The sequence below is a fragment of the Aythya fuligula genome, chromosome 19 (assembly GCF_009819795.1).
Source record: "Aythya fuligula isolate bAytFul2 chromosome 19, bAytFul2.pri, whole genome shotgun sequence".
Lineage (NCBI taxonomy): Eukaryota > Metazoa > Chordata > Aves > Anseriformes > Anatidae > Aythya > Aythya fuligula.
Genome location: NC_045577.1, coordinates 9789783 through 9817068, shown reverse-complemented (window position 1 = coordinate 9817068; position 27286 = coordinate 9789783). Strand labels below are relative to the sequence as shown.

General features: G+C 57.8%; 1 protein-coding gene across 1 annotated transcript in view; it reads left to right on the top strand.

Moving 5' to 3' along the window:
* Positions 1–9359: 9359 nt before the first annotated feature.
* The window catches only part of ARRDC1 (arrestin domain containing 1), a 32518-nt gene continuing 14591 nt past the window's right edge, over positions 9360–27286 (top strand). The window contains exons 1-2 of the mRNA XM_032200375.1: positions 9360–9553; positions 22887–22997. Of these exons, the coding sequence (XP_032056266.1) occupies positions 9436–9553; positions 22887–22997 (229 nt within the window). The 5' untranslated portion in view covers positions 9360–9435. The remainder of the gene's footprint in view (positions 9554–22886; positions 22998–27286) is intronic.

Genomic DNA, 27286 nt, shown 5'->3' with positions numbered 1-27286 from the left:
ATCGCCATTCCGACGCTAACAATAGCGTTACTCAAAGCCGCTGGGCAGAAGTGGGGAGTTCTGGGTAGAATAAAGACCTAAACCAAAATGTCAATAATAACTTTTTTCCCTCTCCTTGTCTTCCAGCCTGCACAATCCGCTTGAGTCTCTCTATCTTAATGGGCATTAAAATGGTTTCAAATTAGATCTACGGAAAATTGAACTTTATTCCCTCGGAACTTCAGTCTGGCCTTTAAAAGCCAGCGGTAATAGTTGGGTTTCGTGTAAGAGCATCTCTGATCTCAGAAGCTCTCAGCCTGGGCGGGAGGCAGCAGCACCAGCAATTCTCCGCTGCGGAAACACAGCCACAAGCCGAGGGGGACGCACAGCACCCAGCACACCACGAGATGAGTTGGGCAGGGGCTTGGCTGGGGATGTTTGGACCCAGCCCCACGCTTGTCCCGGTGCAAGCCCTGCTCCTCCTGACTGGCTTTGCACCCAGCTTTTGGCTCCGTTTGGTCCCTAAAAGTAGGGATGAGGACAAAGAGCCCCCGGGCTGTGCCTCATTTAGGGAAGTGCCCCCTGGGGACACCCTGGGTTGTATCTGGCCACGGTGGCGATGCAGCCCCACACAGTTTGTCCAGCCTGTGACCAACCTGTGTGGCTCCATCACTGTTAAAAACCGAGCAGGGAAGGGGTGACGGCAGCTGCTGGAGACCTGATGTGCCCCCACTGCTGGGAGGATTTGGCGCTCAGGCTTTCCAGGAAAGCTCTTTGGCAGGGCACTGGGAGCAGATGGGCATCCCCCAAAGGGATGGGATCCCCACAAGGGGGGGTTAGCCTGGTGGGGACGATAGACACATCAGCCACAACTACACCTCCCGTCTGCTCTGTGCTCGTGGGGTGTCCACAGAGCAGCCTCCACAAACTGCTGGTGCTGCTCACAGAATCACTGAATTGTAGGGTTGGAAGGGACCTCAGGAGATCGTCAGGTCTGACCCCCCTGCCAAAACAGGTTGCTCAGGTAGGCATCCAGACAGGCCTTGAATATCTCCAGAGAAGGAGACTCCACAACCTCCCTGGGCAGCCTGTTCCAGTGCTCTGTTGCCCTCACCGTGAAGAAGTTCTTTCTCATGTTGGTGCAGAACTTCCTGGGCTCCATTTTGTGGTAATTACCCTTTGTCCTGTCCCCACAGACCACTGAAAAGAGGTTGGCCACATCCCTCCATCTCCCACACTTATATATTATATAATATATAATATTATATTATTATAATATATTTGTGAACATTAATAAGATCCCCTCTCAGTCTCTTTTTCTCCAGGCTGAACAGGCCCAGGTCTCTCAGCCTTTCCTCACAGGGAAGATGCTCCAGGCCCCGTATCATCTTTGTGGCCCTCCGCTGGACTCCTCCAGGAGATCCCTGTCTTTCTTGTACCAGGGAGCTCAGAACTGGACATAGTACTCCAGGTGAGGCCTGACCAGGGCAGAGTAGAGGGGGAGGATCACCTCCCTTGACCTGCTGGCCATGCTCCTTTTAATGCACGCCAGGATGCCCTTGGCCTTCTTGGCCACCAGGGCACACTGCTGGCTCCCCAGGTCCTTCTCTGCAGAGCTCCTTTCCAGCAGCTCATCCCCCAGCACCCCCGGACACCCGGTGGTTGTGGTGGGTCTGTGGGGCCAGGTGAGCTGCCAAAAGCCCCCTGCGAGCTGCAGGCTGGGGACTGCAGGGGTTCTGGGTGGAGGCAGGAGCTGCACAAGGGCACTAACGGGCTTTTGGCAGCCCCAACCAACCTCAGCTGGGACCCCCACCCACAGGGACTCCATTTAAGCTCAGCCAGGGGGCATTGATCCTTGCCTGAGCTGCCTGGGTGTGTACTGGTCTTCAGGCCAAGCCCTGGTGATCCAGCTCCTGACCAGTAGATTGGGTTCCCAGCCTGACCTTGGGCCCTAGGCTTGTTGGAAGGTCTCTGGGCTGTGCCCTTGGGCTGCAGATTGGCTTCAGTTTGGATTTGTGGTGTTGTGGGGAATTTACTCATGGGCTGGGCTCTTGGTTGGATGTTTCCAGCATCTCTGGGTCTGCCACACCTGGGGGCAGAGGCATGGGACCATGGCTGGGAGCCCCTGCCCTGTGGTTCTGGTGTCCCTGATGGATCTTGGGAGGGTGGAGGGCTCTGCAAGGGGCTGCAGGAGGAAATGAAGTGCTGGAAGAGGTGGGGAATGGGTGCCCCTGGGTGGTGCCCCCTGGGGTGGGGTAGGAGGATCCCCTCCATAGTGCTCCTTGCAGTGTTCCCTGATGCCTCTCCACGGTGAGGTCCCTGGAGGGTGGTGGCACCCCCAGCTGGGCACCTGGTGGGTGTGGGGAGCACTGTGCTGTGCAGGAGAGCTTGAGCTGGGACACTGCTGCTGCTTTCTCAGGCTCTGCTCGCTGTGGGGACCATGCACCCAAGGGTGCAGGATCAAGCTTCTGACCAACAGCAGTCTCTGTTTTGTTTTCAGGACTGTGTCTGGCTGAAGATCACTATGGATGTGGCTGTGGTGTCTGCTGAACTTAGGAGAGAGGAACGGGAACCTTGAACTTCCTCTTGCTGCACTTGGGTGGGAGGACATGGGCTTGGGGCCAGTGCAGTGACCGCCCCTGTGGGGCTGGGGTGTGATGCTGACAGCCCCAGTTGCAGCACGGGGCCAGCTCCCCATGGTGACACCTCACACCAGTGTCCATGTGAGGAGCTGGGGACACCACGGTGTGTCCCCACCACACAAGTCCTCTCCCCATGCATAGGGACAAGCAGTGGCAGGCTGGGGCCAGAGTGCAATTTCATTTTCAGTCCTCGTTTCCTGCAGAGATGCAAGGCTGGTAATGGGATGCTGTGAGCAGGAACACATCTATAGGGGACAATGAGATGCAAATGATACAATTTTGTTTCGTTTATTTTTTTAAGACCATTTCATTTATGCAGTTCGTGCAGGTGCTGTGCTGGGGTTGCAGCAAGGAAGTCAAGTGATAGGATTTTAATGTTTGCCAAGGGGAAGGGGGACAGGTGGAGCTGTAGTGGCCTGCAGACAGGCAGGTGGCTGCTGGAGGCAGGGTTCAAACCCAGATGAAGTGACTGGGGTTGCTGCTCTAGGCCTGGGCACTGTGATGCACTGAATCCAACGTTCTTGTTGGCCTTGATTTCCCCCCTGCAGCAGGTGTGTGTGTGCTGGTTTGGCTGCACCAGTGGCTGAAATGTCAACGCACACTGGGTTGGAGGAGGATTTAATCAAGGACATGGACCCACATCATGCTTGGGGTGCTTCACCTTGTCCATGACCCCCCAGGCCACGCTGTTTCCTGTCTGTTCTTACTCAGTCATACCATGTCCTTCCCTCCCTGCCCTCAGCCAAGGGTGCCATGGCTTGTCACACAAGCCCTGTGGTGCCCAGTGTGTCCCCTTCCCACCCTTCTGGGGAAGGGACAGGCCACCAGGCCCTGCGCAGAGATCACTGCTGGCCTGCTCTGAGCTGCCTTTCTGTGGGACCTGTGTAGGCGAGCTGGCTGCTCAAGTAGCTGGTTCCTTGAGGCTTCTGGCAGGAGCAGTATCCCTAGAGCTGTCACAAGCTGCTCTGTGCTCTGCTTGTGCCCCCAGGGCAGGGGCTCTGATGTCCCCCCACAGCCCAACAAAAGGGCCTGAAGCTGCTGGCTGCAGAAGCATCTGTGCTGCCTGCTCACTCAGTGAAGGCTGTGGACCTCACCTCCTCACCGGTGGGACCGAGCCACCAGCTCGTCTGGCAGTGCTGTGGGCTGGCAGGGGATGTCCTTTTGCCATGGTTGTGGCAAGGTGGAGCGGTGCTGGGAGGGGCGGCTGGGACAGGCCCTGGGGGCATGTGCTTGGTGATGCTCAGGCTGGGGCAGGTTTGTCAGAGGTGACTCACCTGCTCCTGACGGTGCCGCTGGCATCAGAGCAGTGCCCTTTGAGCTCATGGAAACACAGATCAATGACGACTGACGGAAGGGAAATATCCTGCGAGGAACAGCCCTGCTGTGGGCAGGGGGAAAGGAGCAGGGGCAGGAGCAGCAAGGTGAGGGGGGGGGACGCCCATGCCCTCCTGCTCCCCACCTGGCATCCACCTTGATGCAGTCAGAGAGCAAAAGTCGTTCAGAGAGCATTGCTTTGTGCTGAAAAATGTTCAGCAGCTGATGGTGCCCTCTGGCAGCAGTGTGTCTGAGGCCACTCCTGTCTGCCCGGGTCTGGGAGGCTCCCTGGTCTGTGGGGCTGCTCTCCTGATGTCCCTCAGCCAGCCCTGCGAGGGGGCTGTGGGGTGTCCCCACCCCAAAAGCTCTCTGTGTGGGATGCTGACGTGACCCCAGCGCCCACCCTCCTCCCCAGGCACTTCCTCCTGGCCTGCAGAGAGGACTGGGGGATTTCTGGGTGACTTTTTATTGTTAGCTCTGTCCCTGGTATCAGGGGCAGGGTGCATCCCACAGCTTTTAGCAGCCAGAAGGGGGACATCTGGGCTGGTTAAATTAATCCTCATGGGGGGCTGCTGAGAGGTGCAGGGATCACTCCTCCTGCTGGGGTGGTCTCAGACACACCACTGCTGCCTTCTGCCCCTGGATAAGGCCCCTGCTGGAGGTCATCTCTGCCTCTGTCAGCAGCATGGGAACAAAGGAGAAATGCAAAAGACCTGTAAGAGTCCAGCCCTTAATTTTAACACGGCCCTTGTCTCAGAGCAGGGGACAGTCCTCCTGTCCCCAGAGCCTGTGGGTGACAGCAAACAGGCCGCAGTCCCCGCTCTGCCTGGGCTGTGATGCGGAGCCTGTAGGGACGGGACTTCCCTCCTGAGCCTCTTGTCCAGCCCTGCTCTGAGCAACAGAGGCTCCTCCAGTGAGGGAGGAGATCACAAATCCCATCAGTGAGATTAGAATAATAGCAATAGTAATTAACGCCTTGCTGCTCTCTAAGGATTTTCTAGCAAGGCTCACCAGGTGCTGGATGGGTGTTAGGCAATTACAGCAGTAGCACCCACGTAATGGAGACAGGTGACAGCTGTGCCACTGGCTTGCAGTGGCTCTGCTGGGGACTTGTTCTGTCCCCTGATTTTTCTCAGTGGATTGGGGAATGAAATTAAATGGGAGGAGCTGGCTTAGGAGGGGTGACCCTGAATCAGCCTCTTCCCACAAAGGTGATGGTTGGGGCGGGGGAGGGGAAAGCAGCTCAGGAGCTCCTGGTGTTGCTCATGGATGCTCACCTGGTCCCTAGCAAAGAGACACAAATGCCCCCATAGGAGCTCAAGGGCTTGAAAATACCTCTGTGTGCATTTGGGGACAAAATCCAATGCATCAGCTCCTGCATGAGTGTCGATGGAAATCTGCAGGAGCAGCCTCCCCCATAGAGACACAAATGCCAGTACGTGGGCTTGCGTAGACACAAACCAGCACAATAACATGGAGGCTGGAGAAAATGTTTTGTGGGGAGAGACCTGAAGAGCTCAAATTGCTTGGTTTTTCAGGGAAATTGAGATGTGTCTTGATTTCAGCGTGTAAGTACCATCACAGGGAGAAACTACTTGGCACCAGAGTACTCCTTAATGTCAGGGAAAGGCAGAACAAGAACCAGTGGCTGAAACAGAAGCCTGCCAAAGAGGGACTAAAAAGCAGATGTGTATGTTAGCAGTGAGAGAGGCGAGGAGTGGAAATAGACTGCCAAGGGCTGTGGCAGGACTTTTTTCTCTCTTGGTAAAGGATAATTTTTTCTCTCTGGTGGAGATTCCTCAGCTGAATCATCACCCTATTATACCTCTTAGTTGTCTGCCCACCCCCCTCCTTGCACGGGGGGCTGCTAGAAAGCCCTGGGACATCAAGATCCTAGAGATCTGTACCCCTGGGGTGGGACATTTAGCTGGAATGCCATCGTGTGCCCTTGGGTGAGCTGTATGGCAGAGCCTGTGCACCCACCAAGCAGAGAGGGGGACCACAGCATCAATGTCTTGCCAGCAGAGAAGGAAGGTGTGCGGGAGGTGTGGCAGAACAATGCTAAGTACGGTGTGAACTGATGAAAGGTGTCAGCCCAACACAAATGAATAATCGGTGTTGCTGCTGTCAGTACCAGGTGGCACGGTTGGCTGGCCAGGGAGCTGGCTGAGAAGCAGTGAGGTACTGGGCAAAGCAGGGCAAGGGATTTGGAAAGGTTATAAACCTTTATATTATATTTATATTATAAATATGTCAGTGTTATGGGTTCTATATACACATGTGTGTAAAAAAGAAGTTATGAATGATATATACAGTACAAATACATCAGTAGTGAGCCCTCCAGGGGCTCCCTGCTCAGATGTGTAGCTTTAGCCCAAGGGAAGTTTGAGATGCAATGAGCAATTTCCTCGGCTGTGCCTCTGCTGTTTTCTCTCCTCCTCAGTCACAGCAGCTCCAGTGCCTGATGTCTTGTGGTGTGCTGGTGTGTCCCCAGCCAGCAGCTGAACCCCAACCCTGTTGTCCAGTAGGACAGGGGAGAGCACTGGAAAAGCAAGGGTGATTGAGATGAAGACTCCTCAGCTGGAGAGGAGGAGAGGCCACGAGGCCAGGCTTGCACATCTCCCCAGCCCTTACGCACCCTGAAGCGACAGAGCAGGTGACGATGACCTTGCAAGCTACAAGCTGTCCCAGAGATAACACTAATGCCTCAACCAGGAGTGCTCACCTCATTAAAGCCTGTGCCAGTCACTGCTCAGGTATCTCAGCTGCTTCTATGCTGCCTCTCCTGGAGGCTTCCTGGTCCTGCTGGGGCGATGATGGCTGTGGGGCAGGGGAAGTTGAGGCATGGGCAGGTGCTGGGTCATCGCGTGTGGCTGGGGGACAGCCTCTGCAAGGCCAGAAGGGGACACATTTAAGTTACAAGAAAACGCACATGATTTAACCACGAAGCCTTCTGCATACATCATACATATATATATATATATATATATATATACATAGGTAGTACAAGACTTGCAGCTTCAGCTGTTCCTTTGTGGGCATATTTTGTTCCCAGCCACTTTCCCAGGCCCATGGCAGAAGCTCAGCCGTGCTGTGGGCAGAGCATGGCCCAGGTGCCATGGGTGTTGTTGGTGCTTGTTTTGTTTTGTTTACTACTACATTATTTGTCAAGAAGTTTCGTGTTCCTTAAAGTTAGCGGAATGTGATGACATCTGAAAGGAAAATTTTATTCTAAAGCTGGGGTTAGCATTTTTTATCTGTCTCTCTTTAGAGTTTTCCCTTTTAATAAGGGAAAAAAGAGGAAGGGAGAAATGAGGGTGAAGAGGAAGTGAGAGTTCCCACTATCAGAACAAAGTCTTCAAAACAACTTTAACCAAAACAACAGGACAAAATAGCAGGAAAGGGAATCTTAACATCCTTATCTCTCTCTTTTTTTTTTTTTTTTTTCCCCCCATCTACTCAGAATTTCAGTGCCTGTGACTCTGCAGGCAATTAGACAACATTGGTGACTCCAGGGCACATGCAGATGAGCAGGGAGGCAGGAATGCAAACAGGCATTTGACTCTAATGAGCAAAACCCTCCTGAACTGAGCACCATCGTGCCACGTACAGGGAATGGCAGGTGCCCTGGCACTGCGGGGCTCATAATTGTGCCCATCTCATTACGTTTTACGGACAGCTAAGCAGTGGGGAAGGATCAGTGCCATGGCACCGCTGCCGGCCATGTCACAAGAGGAGCTCCTGTGTTTGTCAGAGCACTCAGTGACTGTCTCGCAGGGCTGTAGCTGTGCACAGCGAGCACGTCACTGGAGCTGGGATGCTTTTGTTCAGCTCCTAGCACAGGAATCCTTTTTATTCTTGTTATGACCTTGGGCAAGTAACTTTACTATGCTTAAAATTACTTTTCTGCAAACAAGGAGTATAAATATATTTGCATCAAGAGCGTTGCAGTGCAGCGTAAGGGGCTCTGTTTTGGCTCATCGAAGGATTTTTTTTTAACCGTGTGTCATTGCTCAGCATCCCTGTGGGGCAAGAGTGATGGTGCTACCGTGGTGTTGGGGACAGAGAGGGTATGACCGCTGGTAGCTCAACAGTGCTCAAAGCTCTTGGTCTTCAGAGCCTTTCCGTGGGAGAAACAGGTTCAGTAAAATCTGCTGTGGCACAGGGTGCTTCTGCCACCCCTCATTTGTTTGTTTTCTGCTGGCAGTGCCACCTGGGGTGGCTGCAAAGGAACCAAGCTGCAGAGGCTGATGAAAGAGGCTGCGGGCTCATCTTACAGAAGGAGACTGGTGTGCGTAGCCTGGCAAAACAACAGCTAAGGGCAGAGCAAGGAGAGTGGTGTATGGAAGCCTCTGAGGGTATGCACTGCAGGAGATGAGCTACGTAGCGTTGGCACAAGCCCATCGGGGTGTGTGTTGCCTGTGACGACGTGCAGGCTGGAAAGAAGAGGTAGCTTGTAAGCAGCAGAGGAGCGAGGGCCTGGAAGAGCTCCCCAGCAGGAGCCCCGTGCACTGGGAATATACAAACTACTTCTGAAGTAGCTCTCAAACCCCTTTACGTGGGGTGTGACACTGTGATGGCCACCCTAAGGTGACCATGGAAGCTCCTGCAGCTCGGGCTGGTGTCGCTGCGGGTCCTGCTGGGTCTGCGCTGGGTGTGCTCTGCAGATGAATGGATAAACAGGGATAAGCGGCCCTCCTCGCACTTAGTCATTCTGCCCGTGTGCGCAGCCTGCTTGTCATCAGCCAGGAGGCCTCGCCGGGAGGTGCCTTTCCCCAGCACTGTGTTGGGTGTTTGCTGTGAAATAAAGAAATAGCAAAATGCCCTTTTTACCCATTGTATTTATTTATTTATTTATTTAATTTTTAATTGAGCCTTGGAGTGAAAGCAGCATTGAGGGGGGTACTCAGCAAGTGTGAGGCAGGGCAGCCCCCAGCTCCCGGGGATGCCCCAGCTGGGGTGCAGCCCTTCACCCCACTGCTCTGTGGGGATCCGTGGGGTGGATGTTTGGACCCATGGGGTGGCTGTTTGGATCTGTGGGGTGGATGTTTGGATCCATGGGGTGGCTGTTTACCAGCCCTGACCCCACGCTGTGTCTGTACAACTCCCACCGGCCGCTTCAAGCGACTGGGGACGTAGGAACAAGCAGGGGGCAAGGTGACAGCTGGGCAGGGGGAATTACAGGCAGAGCTGCTTAGGGGGAGCACTGGGAGAGGCAAGATGGCCCCGGGACAGCCGCCTCCTTCCCCCCCGAGCCCGGCCTTTCCCCCAGAGCCCGGCCCCTCACGGCTCCTCCGCCCGCCCCTTCCCTCAGCGCCCGCCCCGGCCCCACAGCGCGGGCCGGGCCGGGCGGAGGCGGGTGCAGGGCGGAGCCGCCCGGCCGGGGCAGGGACGGCGGGGCCGGCACGGCTCGGTACGGCTCGGCTGGGCTCTGTAGGGCTCGGCACGGCTCGGCAGGGCAGGCACCGCTGCCGGCAGAGCGGAGCGGAGCGGCGCGGCCATGGGGAAGGTGCAGCTCTTCGAGATCCGCCTGGGCGAGAGCCGCGTCATCTACAGCCCCGGCGAGCCGCTGGTCGGCACCGTCACCGTGCGGCTCTCGGGCTCGCTGCAGTACCGAGGTGAGCCCGCGGCCTGCCCGGCACCGGCTCCCCGCTGCCCCATCCCGAGCCCCGGCCGGCTCCGGGCACGGCGAGGCGGAGGGCGAGCGGCCGGGGGCCGGGCGGTGCCGGCGGAGCCCCCGAGCTGCCGGCGGGGGGGTCCCGGGGGTCCCGGCGCTGCCCGCTCGGAGCCGGGGCTGGGGGTGCTGGAGGCGGGGGGGTGCGGGCTGGGTGCCCGCTGGGTGCCCGCTGGGTGCCGGGGCTGCCCCGCTCGCTCCTCGTCCTCCCGACAAGTTGTTGTGTGTTTTTTTGGGAGACTGGAGGGGCTCCAACGCGAAGTCCCTCGGATAGGCGCTGGGTGAGGGTGCTCGCGCTGCCCCGGCCATCGGCCGTGCTTTCAGCAGCACCTCGCCCAGCTGTCTGCGATAGCTTTTTGGAGGCTTCCTCGGGGAAAAAAAAATGCCTGGGACAAGTGCAGGCTTGCAGGCTGCTGAACTCCTCCTGGAGCGGAGCAGGGCACGTATCTCCTTGGAGCCTTCTCCCAGCAACGCTCCCTCCAGCTCCAGCGAAGGCATTCCTGCCCCAGCGTGTGCCGGCCTCCCCCTGCCCGGCCCCACGGCTCCCACCCTGTGCTGGGCTCACCCCCTGGGTTTTGGGAAGGCGTTCGGTCTCGGTGGGCTCCTATGGGATTTGGCTAACGAGCCTGGGGCGGCTGAGCAGGGCTTTTGGAGAGCTGGTGGGTGCTTCCAGCCAAAACCTGAGCTGTTCCTTCACCTTCTGTGGGAAGTGTCACAAGTGGCTGGTTGGGGCTGAGGTCCCAAATCGGCTTTACCAGCTGGGTGGCAGCTTGCTGTAACGGGTGTCTGCGCCTGCCCAGGTAACCGGGGTGCTTGAGGATGGGGTGCCAAGGTCTGCAGAGCATGGGGTGACCCTCTGCTGGGCGCCCTCCCTGCTGGATGTGTCTCACCCCCAGGAACAGGGGAGGAAGCTCAGGTGGCTGCCAAACATCCTGCTTGGTGCCACAGGACGTCTTCGGGGAGGGTCCTGCTGGGGCTCGTGGGCCCGGCAGCAGAGGGATCGAACAACCTCCACCACAATGTGGCTTCTGCTGGGCTGTGGGGAGAGCTGGGCAAAGGCCTCGCAGCCGTGTGGGTCAGTGTCATACGGCACATCCACACACACCTCCTGTGACCAGCTGGAACTCCTCAGAGGAATAAACACCTCCCTGGAGAAGACATGAGGTGCTCGCCCTTTGCAGGCCAGGCCCACGGCAGCCAGGTGTGATACTTTCCATTTCCCGAGCTGGACCAGTCTGACGTGTGTGGTTGTGTGTTGTGTTTTTTTTTTTTAACCACAAACGAACTCACGCGCGATTACTCCACACCGTGCCTCATTTTATGGCTGTTGGAAACCGTGCCTATCAGGAGGTGGACAACACAAGCAAACAAAGCTCGTTCTGCCTTGCTAGACGTGCTGTGAGTCCTGGGTCACAGAAAAGCCGAACTGGAGACACACCTTTCAGGATCATAAATACTTCCACCTACTCTGGCTTCCTTGCCAGCCCTGCTGACTAGCACTAATGGCTGTTCAGTAACACGCCGTCCTTGGCTGGCCGTGTGGCCACATTACGGGCGGTGACTCACCTTTGTGGTGACCCTCACGGACCTTCACAGCCTCCCCTGTGTCCCTGCCAGGATGGAGGTGGTCCTCTGAAAGCCGGGCCTCTGGGGAGAGCGCTAATGGCACTGCAGGTCCCTAATTGTTGTGCCTAACTTGCTGGGTAAATCATCAAGCGCCTGTGTACGGGGAATAATTAATCTAACAGGAAGCTGGTGCTGGGACGGCCGGGGGTAGGGTTAGTTTGGGGGGAGGGAAAGAAGTTATTGCAGAGCAGGGGACAGCCCTGGAATGAAGCTGCTGCTGCTTGGGGGTGCTGGAGCACTTCCCTCTCTGCTCGGCAGCTCCCAGGGCCGTGCTGATTATTTCGGTCTTGCTGCCTACTGCTCAGCCGGGCTTCTCGCGGGCGGAAGCATAATGATAAAATAACAGCCCTCTCCCAGGTCACCCAGAGTAAAGAACCTTGAAAGCACTTTCTGGAGCAGATTTCAGCACTGTGCTCTTCTGCACTCTGTTATTTAGCTGTCCAGGTTTATGCAGTGATGCCTTGACTTTCAAATCAGTCCCTTGAACTACAAGGCTCCAGACACAAGTACCGATGTCTGTTCGTGTTCTAGAAGTGTCTAGGTCCATAATTTCCATTTCTGCAGAGCCTGCGAATCATAATTTTCCAGTCTAATCTTAAATGTAGTAAAAGGTTTCACTTCTCATATGGAAAACCGAGAAAGTTGGTGGTGAAGAAGGGGTTGAAAGCAGGTCACCTGGATCCTGAGCCGTGCTACGCTCAGATTCTTGTAGTGACTAAAAGGTCACTTCTGTTTTTGTGGAGGGGCAGCGTGAGGAAGTGTGGTTTTGGCCAATGCATAAGGTGATTCCCCCGTGCTGGGGGGAAGAGGTGACATCTGAGCACTCTGTTAGCCAGGACCCTCTGCACAACGGGACCTCTGCAACCGGGAAGTGTTGTTCCTGCAGGAGGGCTGTGGCTTGGGCTGCTCTGCACAGTGCTGGTGAGAGGATGGACTGAATCCCCAGGTAGCAGCCTGAAGCACGCTCTGCCCTGCGACAGCAGTTCGTCTGGTGAGGGAGCGCAGTGCCCGCGACGCAGAACCGAGCGAGGTCCTGGTGGAAGGCAGGGATGGCCCCAAAGCTGCAGCTGCCCCCAGAGGTACCGGCAGTGCCCAGGGAAGGCCCACAGGTCACCAGACATCTGCTCGTGGGCACAAGGATGAGGCAAGGCTGGCACTGCTGCACGGGAACGCTCACGTATCGTCCTGCAGCATCGCTCCGGCAGGCTGGATGGCTCCGGCTCTGGTGGCAGTGGATTAACTTTCTTTTCTCATTGTCTGGAGCGAGACAGCAGTGAGCTGTGTGGCCAAGCCTGTCTGAGACTGGGGAACAAAAGAGGGATTTTTGCTATCCTGGCTGGCTTGCTGCTGGAACTGAAACTCCTCTGGAGTCAATAACTAATCACAGGATTGTTTTGTGTCTCTTGTCTCCGCAGTGCGCGCCGCTCTCCGCTTCTCCCCCGCCCGCGCACCACTTGCGCTCATCTTGAGAAACTGTTTGCTGCTTTCTTTGGCGAGGAGATGTGCTGCGGCCCTCCCTCTTGTTTAACAAAATGAGGGAACAAGTGGAGTGGAGCTCTGTCTGTCTGATTCGCTTCCAAGCATGACAAACGGGGTGTGATTGCGTATTCTTTCCCTGGAGCAGCGCAGAGCGGGCAGAGGCGCAGCTTGTCTCTCTGGGCTGGAGTCAGGTAGGCAGGAGGGAGGCTCCCCTGCTGGGAGGAAGAAGCCCGTGATTTTCTGTCTGTCCCTTCTGGGGGCAGCTCCCTGACCCTCGCAGGGGCCCCGCAAATGGGCACAAAAGGGAGTGAGTAAGGTGGGTGCTGGCTCCAGCATCTGCCGAGGCGGTGCAGGCGGCAGTGCAGGTGGACGTGCTCTGCTCCACTTGCAGCCTGCTGTGGAGTGCTTTCTGCTAAGGTCACCCCTCGGAGGAGAGGGGAAGAGGAGGAAGTATGCGTGGAGGAGCCACATAGCCGTCGGTTGACGTGGCAAAGTCTTGCCAGAGGCTGTTGCAGCCAGGAAGAGCAGGACAGACCTGCCGACTGGCCTCTGCTGCCTGGAGAAGGGGATGCTCGGGGTCTTCTAATAGCACAAGGGCCAGGAGGTGGCTGGGCTGTGATGCACGGCTCCTGCAGGTGTGACCTGTGGAAAAGCATGGAAAAAGGCGTTCTGCAGGGAATTGGGGCAAGTCTTTTCCTCCTCCTGCTCAGGGCAACTGCTCCTGAAACAGCCTGACAAGCACACCGGGGCTGGGGTTTCTGCTCCGTGCCTGAAGTTAGCGATCTCTTTGCGCTCCTAAAATTGTAGCTCTTAAAATGTGGAAGTGCAAAGTGCTTTGGAAGGGAGGAAAAGTGCAAAGGGCCTGGCTGGCTGTAGGTCTGCGGGGTTTTGTCTGGTGTGCAGGTGTGCCCGCCTGGGCTCTGTTTCGTGTCTAGGAGCTGAAACTGGAGGTGAAACAGCTTCAGACCACGAAGATGCGCAGGTTTCTGTCTGCTCATGGTAGCTTGTAAAAACCAACGTCACATCCACCAGCACTGTTTGATGGCCAGTTAAAAATAGTTGACGGGGTGCAGGTGTCAGGTGTGAGCTAGATTTTTATTTATTTTGCTGTGAATAAGCCTGTGAGGGGAGGCTTTTCCCCAGAAAGGGCTTCACCCTGGCCGGGTATGGCTTTGTCTAGGATCACGTACTGCTTTGAGAAGGATGCTTGGTGCCACGTGGTTGAACTGAATGGATGAGCGAGCTCTGGCAGGTGTGTTGGGACAGAGAGGTGCTGGGTGACTGCAGAGGACGTCGGGGTGTCCCGAGGTAAGGACAGACCCCTCAGCAAGGTGGTGGTGGCAAGTTAGTGCCAGGCAGGAATCATTCAGAGACCTAGTTTAGTTTAAAAACATCCTGACCTTTGAGCACCTTACCCTTGATTGAAAACTGGAGCTTATCAGATATCCGCAGCAAAAAGGCTGCTTCCGAGAAACATGAATCATTTCTGGAGCGTTAATGCTTGTAACTTCCAATCCTTTGTTCTTGCTGAGGGAGCTGCTGCTGCTTGGTGGTTCTGGCTCCAGCTGGAGGTAACGATGCTGCAGCTTGCGCTTCATCCCCGGTACGTACACACCCGCCTTAACCCCACATGTTCCCTGCAATAAGGCATGGATAAAAATGGCTTGGGAGGCAGCAGCTCCGGGAGGAAAGCTCAGTGTGGGTGTTCGACTCGGTGCCTTTTTGACGGGGATTGTTGGCGCGGGACTGGATGTCAGGTCTGGGGGTTTAGCTCTGAGTCCCGAATGCTGTTCTCTGTCTGCTCAGATATCTGCAGGTGTCTGGCCTCACCGTGAGGATTGTCGTACGATCCCGCACCCCTCTGAGCATAGCAGGGATTTGTTATGGATCTGGTGCTCGGGTAATAACAAGAACACAAGTCGTCTTCCCAAACTGATATCGCGCTATAAATAGAGAATCCAGCTGCTTGCGCTGAATGGCATCAAAGGAAATCATAGGAGCAGCTCTTATGCAGAATGAAGTGGATTCTGGCTGCTTTCTCCCAAGTCGCTGGGGCTGCTTCTTGACAGCTGAGACGTGTGAAAGCAGTGCTTGAGAGCTCAGCGTGGCGTGAGAAATCCTCAGCGGGGAGCACGTGGCCCTGGGGGCTGCGCTCCCGTCGCCGTCCCACCTCCTGGGCACAGAACCAGGCCGTGCAGGTACCCGGCTGTGTCGGGGGGGTCGCCGGATGCAGGGTGGCTTCATGGCTTCTAAATAACACTCTTCAGGAAAGGGCACTTGAAACCTGCCCTGCTAGGAGGGGTGAGCTGGTTCTGGGCTCGTGCCTGGGAGCCGTGCAAAGGCCTTGCCGGTGTCTTGGTGCACTATGGAGCAGCTGTGTGAGGTGCCTGTCCCCATGCTGCTGTCTGCTTTCCTCCTTGATGGGCTCCCACCCCTCACACCGAAACTGCTGTGTCTGGGATGCCAGAGCAGGTGTGAGCTTGCTGCTTTGGTCCTCAGCAGTGCCGTGGTGTGTGCAGGAGGTTGGTTATGACAGCAGTGTCTGCGCTGCGTCCTTTTGGCCCGAAGTGTGCGTGGCAGGGGCTGGTCAGCCTCTAACGGGCCTTTTTCCAGCTGGCCAAGTATCAAGATGACTTTGCAACTGCTCCTCTCCCTGATGCTGAGGGACGAGTCCTGGAGAGTGCATGCCCAGGAGCATCCCTTGTGCCCCAGGAGGGCGCAGAGGAGCGTCCCCTCTGCTCCTCAGTGTCGGCGCTGTGCCTGCAGCACTGCCTGGTGCCAAGCAGACCTGGAGCCCTGCGTCAGGCGGCGATCTGGGTGGCGGTGAGGGTCTGCCAGAGAGCACCAGGCAGCAGGAGCTCACCCGGACCGGTGACTCAGTCCCGCAGCAGTCTGGCCCAAAGGAGCCCTTGTGCCGTGGCGTTACGGTAAGCCTGTTAAACGTGAATTTCCAGAACCCTTTGAAGCCTTTATTTAGAGAGAGCCTGAAAAGGGAGTAGTCTCGGGTGAATCAACCTCTCCGTGGTAAGCAGAGAAACCTGATCAGTCGGCCCTTTATCTGCCCAGCGTGGCTTTTGCACCCAGCGCGGAGGGGCGAGGGCAGGGAGGCCGTCACGGGAGCGGCTGCTCAACCTGCCCGGCTGTGGGAAGAGCAGAGCTGGATGTGTTCCCGGGAGGACAGATGTGTTCCCAGGAGGACAGACGTGTTCCCGGGGGGACAGACGTGTTCCCAGGACATCAGAGAGCTCGGCCTCCCCGGCCGCTCCTCGTGTCGGCTGCACAGCCGGCTGGCTCTGCCAGCAAGATGGGGTATGGTGTGCTGGCAGGGAAGGAGCAATCACTTTTGTTATGAGTTTACAGGGCCAGTTTGTTACAGCATGAGCCCGACTTGTCTTCAAGCACTCACCGGATGCCTCCCGGGACCTGCAGTGTGGTCAGCTGGTGGGGTTTCTCGCCTGGCTCCTCTTCCATTTTGAGACAAGGAAGTCAACTGTCCTGGAATATCCTAACTGCCTCGGCCTAAAGTAGTGCTAAGTGCTGGGTGGAAACCTATTTTGCTTTGGGCAAGCTATAAAAAAAAAAAAAAAAGTGTTTCCCCTCCTCAGTTTCAGCACTGCTGAGCCCGAGGAAACGCGGCTGTGGCCAGGCTGGCTGAGGCGTTGGGTGCTGGCAGCTCCTGGCACCTGGCAGCTTTCCTGGGCGAGCTGCCGGCTCCGCTCTGCTGCCTGGCTGCACCTCGGCCGTGTGGGACTTGCATTCCCCTCCCACAGCTCTGTGTTCGGGGCCTAACCCTGAAGATTGAGATGCTCTGACTGCTCATGTACACGCAGCCTTGTTTTGCTTTGGAGAGCGTGGTTTGTGTAAATCCAGCTCGCAAAAAGCAACTGGAAGCTCCCGGTGTGCCCTGAGCAGCATGGCTGTGGGTTAGGATCTGTCTTGTTGCGGGATCGTGACTAAACCTTGCTTGGGTCTTGTTGGGATCCTAAATACTAAATTCCTGTGCTCCTGGCCACGCTGGCAGTGTGTGTGTGGCCAGGAGGTGTCCATGTGCCGGCAGGCAGCACACGGCTCGGCAGGGCTGGCTGTGAGGCTGCACCGAGCTCTGCGCAGGAAGGAAGGCGAGCACAGGGTGCAGGCACTGGCAGCAGTTGTGTTTGCTGAGATCTGCTGGGCGAGGAGCTGCGCTGCTCCCAGCTGGTGCGTGGCTCTTGCCCTAAGCCCTGCTCGGAGCCCGGTGCCGTCCGAGGGGAACCGCAGCCCCGCTCCCTCGTGGAGCAGCCGGCAGGAGAGAGTCTGGAGCGCAGCTGCGGAAGGAGGGCAGGCACAGCCACCGCCAGACAGGCCAGCATTTCCCTCTCTGAACTTCTGTCTAGGGAAGCAGAAAGGGAAGAGGTTTTCTGAAACCGAAAGCTGGCTGTGCGTGCCAGAGCCAAGAAGGCCCACGTGAAATGACTCCGCGGTCCCGGCAGCCTTCTGTTCCTCTGCAGCCCCCTGCGCTTCTGGGAGATGCTGGGAGAGGGGGCTGAGTGCTGGCAGTGCAGCCGAGGTGGGTGGCTGGCATCAAGATTTCCATGGTGAGCGTGAGATCTGCCTCTCTGTGCCAGATACCGAGCTCCCTGCAGTGCCTCCTGTGCTGCTGCTCGCAGCGCCCGGGGGTGCCTGCACCTGCTGGCCCCGCGCGGGGAGAGGCTGTCCCTCGGCGTGCAGCTGATGCTGCTCCACCTTGTGCAGAGCAGTGCTGATGGAGTGAGAGTTTGGGCTCCCAAAACTGGTCTGAGGCACAACTTTCCTCCTTCCCCACTCTCCTGGAGCCGCACCTGCCCCAGGCTGGTCCTGCAGGAAGCCCGTGAGCTTGCAGGCTGGCCGTGGTGCTGCAGCCAGCGCTGCCCTTGCAGGCTCCAGGCAGAGCCCCCCCGTCCCTCCCCGCCTCTCTTCCCAGCCTGGGTGCCGCAGCACCCAGACCTGCACCAGCCTGAAGCTCGGGGAAAACTCCTTTTTTTCGCAAGAGATGGTTTAGAGGAAAAGGGGTGCTGGGGGGGCTCTTTCTGGGGGGCAGCTTGGTGGTGAGGCAGCAGCGCTCCAGGATCCAGGGCAAAGGCTCAAGCGCAGCCGGCATCAGGCCCAGCGTGGGGATGCTGCAGCATTTGTACCTGTCACCGAGGAGCCCCGTGGCGCTGAGGTTTTCTCCCGCAGGCTGGTGTGGGTGCAGCCAGGCTCGTTAAACGTGCTCAGCCGGGGATGTTGCTCCAGATGCTCAAGATGACCCCTCTCCTCCGAGGGCAGCCGGAGCGCTGATAGAAGCCTGGGACGCTATAAATAAACCTGGCAGCTCTGCAAGGGAGAACAGCCTGGGCTCTGAACAGGAGGTTGTCCTGTGGAGCCCAGCAGTTTGCTTTCTGCCTTTGGGATGTCTTAGGCTCTTGATTTTGGGGAGGGGCTGGAAAAGACAAGCTTCCCTGCTCTCAGCCTGTGGTGGAGAAAAGTGCTCGCAAAGTGGAGAGGATTGACCTTGGCTGAGAGGGGAGGTGGCTGTCACAGCTCTGTGCTCACAGGCGTGTGCCTGCATGGTTTGTCTTCAGAGGTTTCTGCATTTCTGGATGACAGCACCCTCGGTGGATTGGTAGTACCTGGGGTGGATTCTGGATAAAACAAATCAGCATCACCCAAAATACAGGGGTGAAGTGAGCCATTAGCAGCTGTCACCGCCCTGCTGTTGCTGCAGGTGGGGTTTGTACAGGCTGGGTGCAGGAGCTGCTCCAGGCTTCCTGCGGGTGGGATGTAGCAGGGGGTTGAGGATGTGTGAGGCCCTGCTGGGACCCCCTGCCCCACTTGGCAAATGCAGCACTGCCACAGGGAGCGGGCAGCCTGGCCCTCGGTGGGTTTTGGTGAGCTGCTGCTGCCCCACGAGTGGGCTCACTGTGGGTCAGGAAAGCCTGAGCAGCTCTTTGAGATGACTCCTGAGAACACAGGGCTCCCAATTCCCCAGCTGGAGGCCAAATCCCCTGTGCTGAGCCCTGGGGAAGGAGACAGAAACCTCTCCAGACAGCCCTTCGCTTGGTGCCAGACACGCCGCTGCCTCCAGCTTTCAGTGCGCGCTCTGCCCTCGCCTCACTGGCTCGCGAAATGCCCGGGACTGTTTGTGTCAGGAACTGACAGGAAGGACCCAGAAGGATGGGGACAGCCGAGAGTTAATTAGGAGCTGCTGGTTTAATTAGCGGTGTCTCGATATTTTTGTGCACGAGGGCTGGGAGCCGGGGGAGCAGCGTGCCCCGTGAGCTTCCAGCCTTCTGCTCCCTGTGGTCTCGGCTTCCTCGCTGCGTGTTTTTCAGGGAGCTTTTCTAGGAATCGCCCGGTCTCTACCGACTGCATGAGAGCGACTTGTCCTGCCTGCAGGTCTCACTGCCTCCCGGGCTTCCCGCCTGCCCAGCACCGTCCGGCCCCGCTGTGCTGGGAGCGGGATGACCCCAAAACTTCACCTGGCCTGGGGCATGGGCCAGGAGATCTCGGGGCACTCCCAGCCTCGTGCTCCTTGTCACCTGAAGCTGCAGTGCTGTGTGTTGAGGTGGCTTGCTCCTCTCCTGTCTGGGCAGGTGGCCCTAAGGGTTGCATTGCCGGCTTGCTGATGTTGCCTGTGATGAGACCTGCTCTCCTTGTGGTCTGGCCTCACTCTCCCAAAGCCTCTCGAGTCCCCAGAACCGGCACTGGTGGGGATGGCAGTGGGGCCATCCGTCCCCTCCCTCTCCCCGGGCCCGGGCCACGGCTGTGCCTGGCTGCTGGGGCTGGGGGAGGTGGCTCTGTCCTCACGCACAGCTGGAAAGAATCTAACTAAAGATTAGTGGTGATCTGGCCATGGCTCTGGTGAGAGGGGTGAGGAGAGGGCTCCTCTTGGCTGGTTTCCATGAAATGAAGGCTTGTCTGATGCAGGCTCGCTGGTCTCTCACAGCCCTCTCTTCCCTCTGCTCCCCCATTCTCAGGACCCAGGCACCCCCCGGCCCTCCTGCCAGCACCTTCTGGAAGTGCCGGGGTGCTGGCACCTCCATCCCCCATCTCTTTTAGGGCTGTTGTGTGCTGTCCCCTTGGTTTTGGCGCTGTATTTGCCCTCTCTTGGAGCGGGGCTGTCCCCAGCAAGGTGTAGGAGCAGCTCTTGAAGCCCTTTATGGACGTGTGCCCATTCCCTTGTGCTGTGTGTGGCTGGTGTGGGTGCTTTGGGGTGGCTTTGCAGCCCGTTGAGCCCTGTGCTTGTGGGTACGGGCTCCCTGTCCCAGCTGAAGCCTCTGGGTCAGCTGGAGGCCAGGAACTGGCTCGCGTGGGCTTCAGCTGGCAGAAATCCAGGGCTGTCCATAGCTGCCCCTTCCGAGCTCACCTCCTCGTCCACCCTTGCAGCAGCAGAGGAAAGCCCCAGGCCACCAGCAGCGACGTGCCAGCGGGACGGCACGTTTGTCCTGCGTGAGCTGCTGCCAAACCGTCCTCATCTTCCCTCTGTACCTGTTGCTGGGGTGTGTGACACAGAAAGGACCTGAAGCCTCTTGGGACCGGCTGCAGTTCGGGAAGGGCTGTGCCGGTGGGACTCTGCTTGCTCAGCACCACTGGAGTTTGGAAGTCGAGGAGGGGGAGGTACGGGTGCACGGCCTCTGCTCTCCCCTCGCCTGCCATGCGGCACCAGCTCCCTGGATCGACCGAAGGAGACGTTTGAGGTGTACAGCTGCTCTCCTTAAATCACCTTGGGAGAAGGCAGACGTGCCCAGCTCCTGGCATCTCTATTTTTACTTAGGGCAGAGATGGATACGGCTGAGCTGTCTCCTTATATTTCCAGCAGTTGGCGAGTGCTGCGGTGCCTTGCTAAAGACGTGTCTGGCTGGGTGCAGAGCTGCCGCTGCTCCTCTGGGTGTTGGGGGACCGCAGGGGCAAAGGGCCCTCGCCTCCTGCATGGCTTCGTAATTTCCTTCTCTTCTCCTTGCTGCTTTTTGTCTTGCCCCCCCCACTTCCTTTACAGATATTTGACTTTTTTCCCCCTCCGTGTTTATTCAAAGCAACCCAGGGGCCTGGTAACTGGGGCCGCTGGGAGCACTGGATTCCGGAGGCATTTTTATGGGTTTCTAACAACTGCAATTGGCCTGTTCCGGAGCAGAAACTTCTTATTTGCTATACCCACTGCTTGGCACGGAGACTGCCTGCAGGGGAGGCCTTGGAAAGTCTGACTGTGCATTTAGCTTCCTGGCAGTCGGGCTGACGGGCTTTGCACCTCGGGTGGCTCCGGTGGCAGCAGCTCTGACGGTGCCGGGTTGCCAGACCTGTCCCCCTGACTCTGTTTTTAGCTCGCAGCTGCCCCCAGCACCACGGCTCTGCCTGGCAGCTGTGAACAGGAGCCCTGACACCACAGCCAGGCGCGTCCCCGGCTTCTTCCTCTCCCCGGGTCACGAGATGCTCACGGAGGGGCTGGCTTTGTAGCCGGCTGCTCCAAAACCCGGTGAGGTTGCTGTGAAACTGCCTTGGAGCTTGTCTGCTCGCTGTGTTGTGTGATGCCCTTTGGTTACCCTGACATATCACATAGGCAGAAACACGGCAGCTGGGGGGTCCTGCCAGGCCTCCAGTGCTGTCCCAAAAGAGCTCGGGGACTGGTTTGGGGTCAGATCGCTCCCCTCCAGCCAGTGTGTGAAGGAGCAGGGGTGAAACTTCCTACGTGGTGTAGGGGAGGATGCTGTGGGCCCACAGCAGTTTCTGCTGATAATCTCCTCAACAAGAGCCACGTGCAAACCCATGGTCACAGCTGTGGTCACGGCCTGCGCCAGGAGGAGTGACCACTGGGACTGGGGCTGGAGTGGGCTGCCCTTGGGGGTGACCCAGGACCCCAGGATCTCCCTCCATGGACCGAGGCCTTCCCTCCTTTTCAGGCTGGCAGTGCCAACCAATTTGGGTTCTCAGTGGTTAACTGAGAAGCCCTGGAGCTGACAGCCCTGTGTCTGAGATGGAAAACTGTAAGTAGGGCTTTTAGACCAGCACAGCCCTGAGGTTCGTTGCTGTGAGCCCAGCATTGCAGCAGGGAGCAGCAGCCGAGGGCCAGCTGCTGCCTGTGGGTCCCCGAGTCCCTGCTTCCCGTGGGGAGGGAGCTGGGGCCGTGCTGGCTGTGCTGCCTCGCAGGGACGGGGAGCCTGAGCACCACAGCGCGGTGGGCTGGGATGAGGGCTGCCTGCCCTCCCTTATCTGGGAGTTGCACCAGATGGTGGTTAGCCGGGAGCTTTTCAGGGTCGTTATCTACAAACTGGCTGAGGGAGGCTGTGGGGAGCCTGTTCGGGGGCTGTCCCTCCTGGAGGGTGTAAAGCTTCCCCAGTTCTCCTTTCCCGTGTGAAAACCTGGGAGCGGTGTGGCTGAGCCTGGGCTTGGTCTCACTGGAGCCGGCTGGGTTGTCTGGGCTGACTGGGACAGGGGCAGGCCCCTTGCGGCCCTGGGGCTCAGCGGTGTGCCCGAGGCAGGACGAAAGCTGGCACCAAGGCTGCTGGAGCTGCTGCCATCCGACGGGAGAGGAGTGGGCTCCGTGCAGGGCAGTGGGGGTGCTCTGTGCTCCGGGAGAGGACCTCGAGTGGAGCAGGAGAGGAGCCCGGGAGCCAGCACAAACTGGCCGCCCAGAGGCTTCCTGCGAGGCACTGCCTGGGTGTGCACGCTGAAACGTTCACTGAACGCGGTGAGGGAGCTCTGTGGGATCTCTTAAAGCTGTTGCAGAACCTGCTGGGAACAGGACAGGAGATATTTGGGCTGGGGCACCCTGGTGACCCACCCTGTGCGGGGATGGGTCTGTCTGTGTCCTCCCTGCGCGGGGGAAGCGCTGTGGTTGTCTCTTGGTGTGTGACAACGAGCAGGGAGAGCTCAGGGATGACCTTCCCAAGGCAAGGCACAAACATAGCTCAAATTCTCTTTGGGCTGGGAGGGTCGGATGGCATCTCAAATGCTTCCAGACCCTGCAGTTTGGCTTTGCTGTGAGCTGGAGGAGAGGGCTGCGTTGCCACAAAGGTTTCTGAGCGCAGGGGCTGAGGTGGGTACTGGGAGGGGATGCTGGTTTGCCACCCTGTGTGTGTTCGTGAGGTTCTGCTCCTGTGGCCCCACAGAGTCTCTGAAACAAGTCTGAAGCTGTGGTTTTGCTTTTTCCTCGTGCTTACGTGTGTGGTTTCTGTTAACAGCCATCAAGGTGAGCTGCGTTGGATTCTGCGGGGTGTCCAACAAGATCAACGACACCGCCTGGACCGTGGAGGAGCAGTACTTCAACACCACGCTGTCTCTGGCAGACAAAGGTAAGGTCCACAAGCGCGTGGTGGAGATGTGTGACTGTGCTGTTTCTTGTGGGGAGATGGGTGGCTCTGGGCTGCAGCACTGCATCACCAAGACCTCAGCATCTTGTTGATGTGAAGTGCCCCTTCACAGGCTGCTTTGGCCTGTGCACACAGGCTGTGAGCCAATATTAGACTGCAAGAGCTGTGCAGGGAGGCATCCTGAATAGCTGCAGAACTTGGCAGCCCCCTGTAAACATTGCTTGTGTCCTCTGGTGCTGGGCTGTCTGGAACGGGGCTGTCAACAGCCACTTCGCTGCTGCTGGATGTCTACGAGCACAGCAGCTGTGAAGTCCCTGTGGGTTCACCCCGCTCTGCTTTCTGTGCGTGTTGTCTGTGGAAGTCACAAAACGCTCATCAACGCCGGTCAACAGGAGCTGGTTGCAGGGCGGGAGTGGTTTGATTACAGTGACAGGGAGGTGGAGATGTCGCCTGTCCTCCCCGAGGAAGGCTGAGGGCACGCCGTGAGCAGCCCCTGCGCCTCGCAGCACACCGCGGGCCGAGATGCCTGGAGATAGCGGCGGGGCTGCGCTGTCCCGCGGGGTAAAGTGACACCCGGAGCCCCTGGGGAATCTGGGCTCGAGTGAATGCTGCCTTTCTGCTGTTAAATAGGTCAACCTTACCACAATTAATTTATGCCGGGCTCTGGCTCCTATGGAAATCAAGAGGCACCCGTATTCACCTGCTGAAGGCAGCGGCTGTGGCGGTAATTGCAGCGTGGCAACAGGCCAAGGCAGCAGGAGTTCAGCCCTCTGATGCTGTTTTATCTAATAACAGGAAATGGGTAAAACTAACACAGCGGCTCCTGCTATCTCAGCAGTTCTTCAAGCAGAGCTTTTAGCATCGAGGGGAGACTGACCTCATCCTCGCAGCGCTTGGAGACGGCGCTGCCTGCTCAGGTCCCAGGGAAGGGAGGCAGCTGGCTGGCTTCGCCCGTTGGCTTGGCTCCTAGCCCAGGGGCTGCAGGGGGAGGTAAACTGCCGGGGAGGGCGATGAGAAATGTTCCTGCCTGCTTTTGGAAGCGGTGCTGCTCGCAGCCAGAGAGCCCAGCCGTGAATGTCAGGGTAGCAAAATCCTGGAGGCTTGACGAGGGGCTCGAGGGAATCGAGCGTAGGTGAGCTGGAGACTGAACAACTGCGGGCTCCTGGAGAGGTTTAAACCTGCAACTGTACTGAAAGTGAACTTCCAAATTTGTGTCTAGTATTTAATGATTCATGAGGGAGCTGTGATGCTGTGGATGGTTCTCTTCTGGTAGAGCTGAGCTGTGGCAAAAGCCAGCCGTGAGGCGGGGAGGGAGGTGGGGCTGCTGTTCCCCAGCTTTGCAGCCCCTGAGGAATTTTGACAGCCAATTCAGCAGTTGGTTATTGCAGGATTGCCCTTGGAAGCTGTGACATCTGGGACAAGCGTGGACTGGGAAGGATGGAAGGAAAACGTGTTGATAGCCACACATTCTCACTCTAATTTGACACCTTTGAATACCTGCATTCCAAAAAGCCTCCAAAGTTTGGTATTGCCAACTCAAAGTCATCATGGAAAGCCCTAGTGTTTTGCTCTTGACTTTCTGGGACCCAAACCATTGTGTGCTGCTCAGTTTGGTGTGGCTGTTTGTCTGTCCCCAGTATCGCGAGCGGACAGAGCCAGAGCTCTGTGTGGGCACTGGGGCCGGGCGCTGCTCGTGGAGCTGGTGGCATGAGGCCAGCCGGTGTCTTCCAGCGCCGATGCAGCTCCAGGCAGGTGGGAGCGAGCATCAGCGGAGTGCGACTTACCTGAGAAGTTGTGAACGCAGTGAGGGGGAAATCTGCCCTGTAGCACCACCGAGCTTGGAGCAGAGGCGCGTTGCAGTGCTGTCTGGCCCCAGCCCAGAGCGGCATGGCACAGGCTGGTGGTGGAGGCCTGGTGCCCCCCGATCTGTCCAAGTTCGTTGCTTTGTTCGAGTGCTGGGTGGTGGAGTGCAGCCAGCAGCCCCCCCGGGTGGCTCGCCAGTGCTGAGGAAGCAGGGACGCAGAGGGCAGGTTGCTCCTGAGTGCAAGGGCCACCGCCGAGGGCAGTGCTTGCAGGGTGTTTGCCCTTCGTGTGTCTGGGATGAACTCGTGCCTTGTAGTCCTGGGCTTGCTGTGTCTGTCCTGTGCCCTCGCCCAGGCAGAATGGCCGGGCGCCCACGAGGATGCTTTGAAACCATCCCTTGCAATTGCGGCACTGGCCGGTGTGGATACTGAAACAAAAACCCTCTGGGCTGGTGCTGACCCAGCCCATGGAGCAGAGAAGCAGGAGAACAGCCTCTGCACTGCGAGCAGGATGTGTGCACGGGGTGGCTGAGCCACCGAGCTGCATCCCTCCCTGTCCCTATGGGCAGCACTGTGTCCCTGCCTTCCCCCTCTGCAGCCATGCCGTTACCTCTCCTTTCTGATCCTGGGCATTAAAAAAACAGGGGCTGTTTTTTTCATGGTCGTGGCAGGGCTGGGTGCAGGGGGACGCCTGGCTCCCCGCTGGCACCATCCCCAGCACTCTGGCAGAGGGCTCGTGCAGCCAGACCGTGCTGGTGCTGGTGAGGGAGGACCCAGGTGTCCCCAGGGTGCTGCCACTGTGTCTCCAGCTCCACTGGCCTTGGGCGAGCAGAGCAGTGCTGGTGCCGGGGGGGACAGAGCAGGGAGGGAGGCTCAGCCTGACAAATGAGACACTTGTGTGCTCTCTTCCCACATCCCAAGCAGCAAAATAAATAATAATGATGAAAAATAAAGAGCAACCTGTGCTCTTTGAGGACACACACGTAGGGGAAAGGGGAGACGAGGTTTGCATAACTGTTGGGACGTGGATCGCTCTTTAAATATCTGAGAGTGACTCTGCAGCTCTCCACCCACACACCTCTGCGCTCAACTAGGGGAGGGGGCGGCCAGTCCTACGTGGCATCACTTATCACTTGTGCTACACACTTCTTAATATCTATTTTTTAAGGTTGTGTATTGTGTGAGAAAGGAGGCCAGCCCTGACATACCCCATGAGCCTACTTGGCAGCGTAAGGCACTTCCTTAAGGCGCTCTCACCATCCTTAACTTCTCTTCTTGCTTCCTCCCCTCGGAGCAGTGTTGGGGTGCTCAGGCTCCCTCCAGGGAGTGCAGCAGCTCGTGGCTGAGCTGCACAGGACCCCGCTCGTCCCCACTCAAGTGTCTCAGCCCCGCGTTTGCGGGCAGCCCCCAGCCGGGCTGGCAGCAGGAGTCAGGGCTGGGGATTGCACAGGGTCCGTGCTGTAGCCCTGGCAATACCACGCAGTCCAGCAGTTCAGTGACCTCGGGCTTCTTACTCAGAAGCTGTAGGCAGGGGCCTCCTGCTCGGTGTGCTGCAGGGCATGGGGCAGCGCTGGGAGCTCACTCACACACAGGGGCACTCGGTATTTGCCTCCCGGTGGGGAGGATTTGCCTTTCCCACTTGGTCTGGGTGTTCGATGCAGACCCTGGCTCACTGGTGTGTCCCAGGTCGTCATCTCAAGAGGAGGAAAACCAAAGATGCGGTGATGGCAGGCGCTCGGTGCTGGGTTGCTCTGGGTGTCAGCAGCGCAGATCGGGTGCACCAGTGGCAGCGAGTACAAAATAGCAGCGCTTGTCCCCGCTGCTCATAGACAGAGGGGTGTTTCTCCTGCCCCGATATAATGGAGTAATTCAGCTCTGCGGAGCACTCGCGCTGCTCTCCCCTCCCCTGCGGCAGCTCTGGCCTCGTTCAGCCCAGAGGGAGCAGGTCCCCATGCCTGGACCTGCACGGAGCTGTGCTCCTCGGCCACCCTGTGTGTGACTGCGCGCACAGCCTGCCCCCTGTGTGCAAAGGTCGTGTTTTCCTTCTTCTTGTAATCCTCCTTGTACCTGAGCTGAATGCATGCAGAGAGCCGGCTGTAATTTCCAGCTGACCTTACTTTTGGCAGCTTGTTAGCTAGCTAGCAGGCACTGCGGGGAATTCCTGGCTGCTCCACCTGCTTCCTCTGCTGGCATATTTCTTGCACAAAGTGCTAAAAGGAGGCAGCTGCGCATCGCTTCTTCCCTGGGTGGTTCTCTGCTGGCCTGGCTCGCCACCTCCGCAGGCACAGGGTGACGATCCTGTGCCAGCTGAATTAAAAATCGTCATGACTGCAGTGAGCAGGCACTGAAGGGTGCAACGTAGGGTGCTTGGTCTGTTCTCAGGAGTCACCGTGCAAGTAGGACGGGCTGTGAGGAGCCGTAAGGACTCGCTGGTGCCAGCTTATGCTCGTGCTGTGCTGTGGCTGCGGG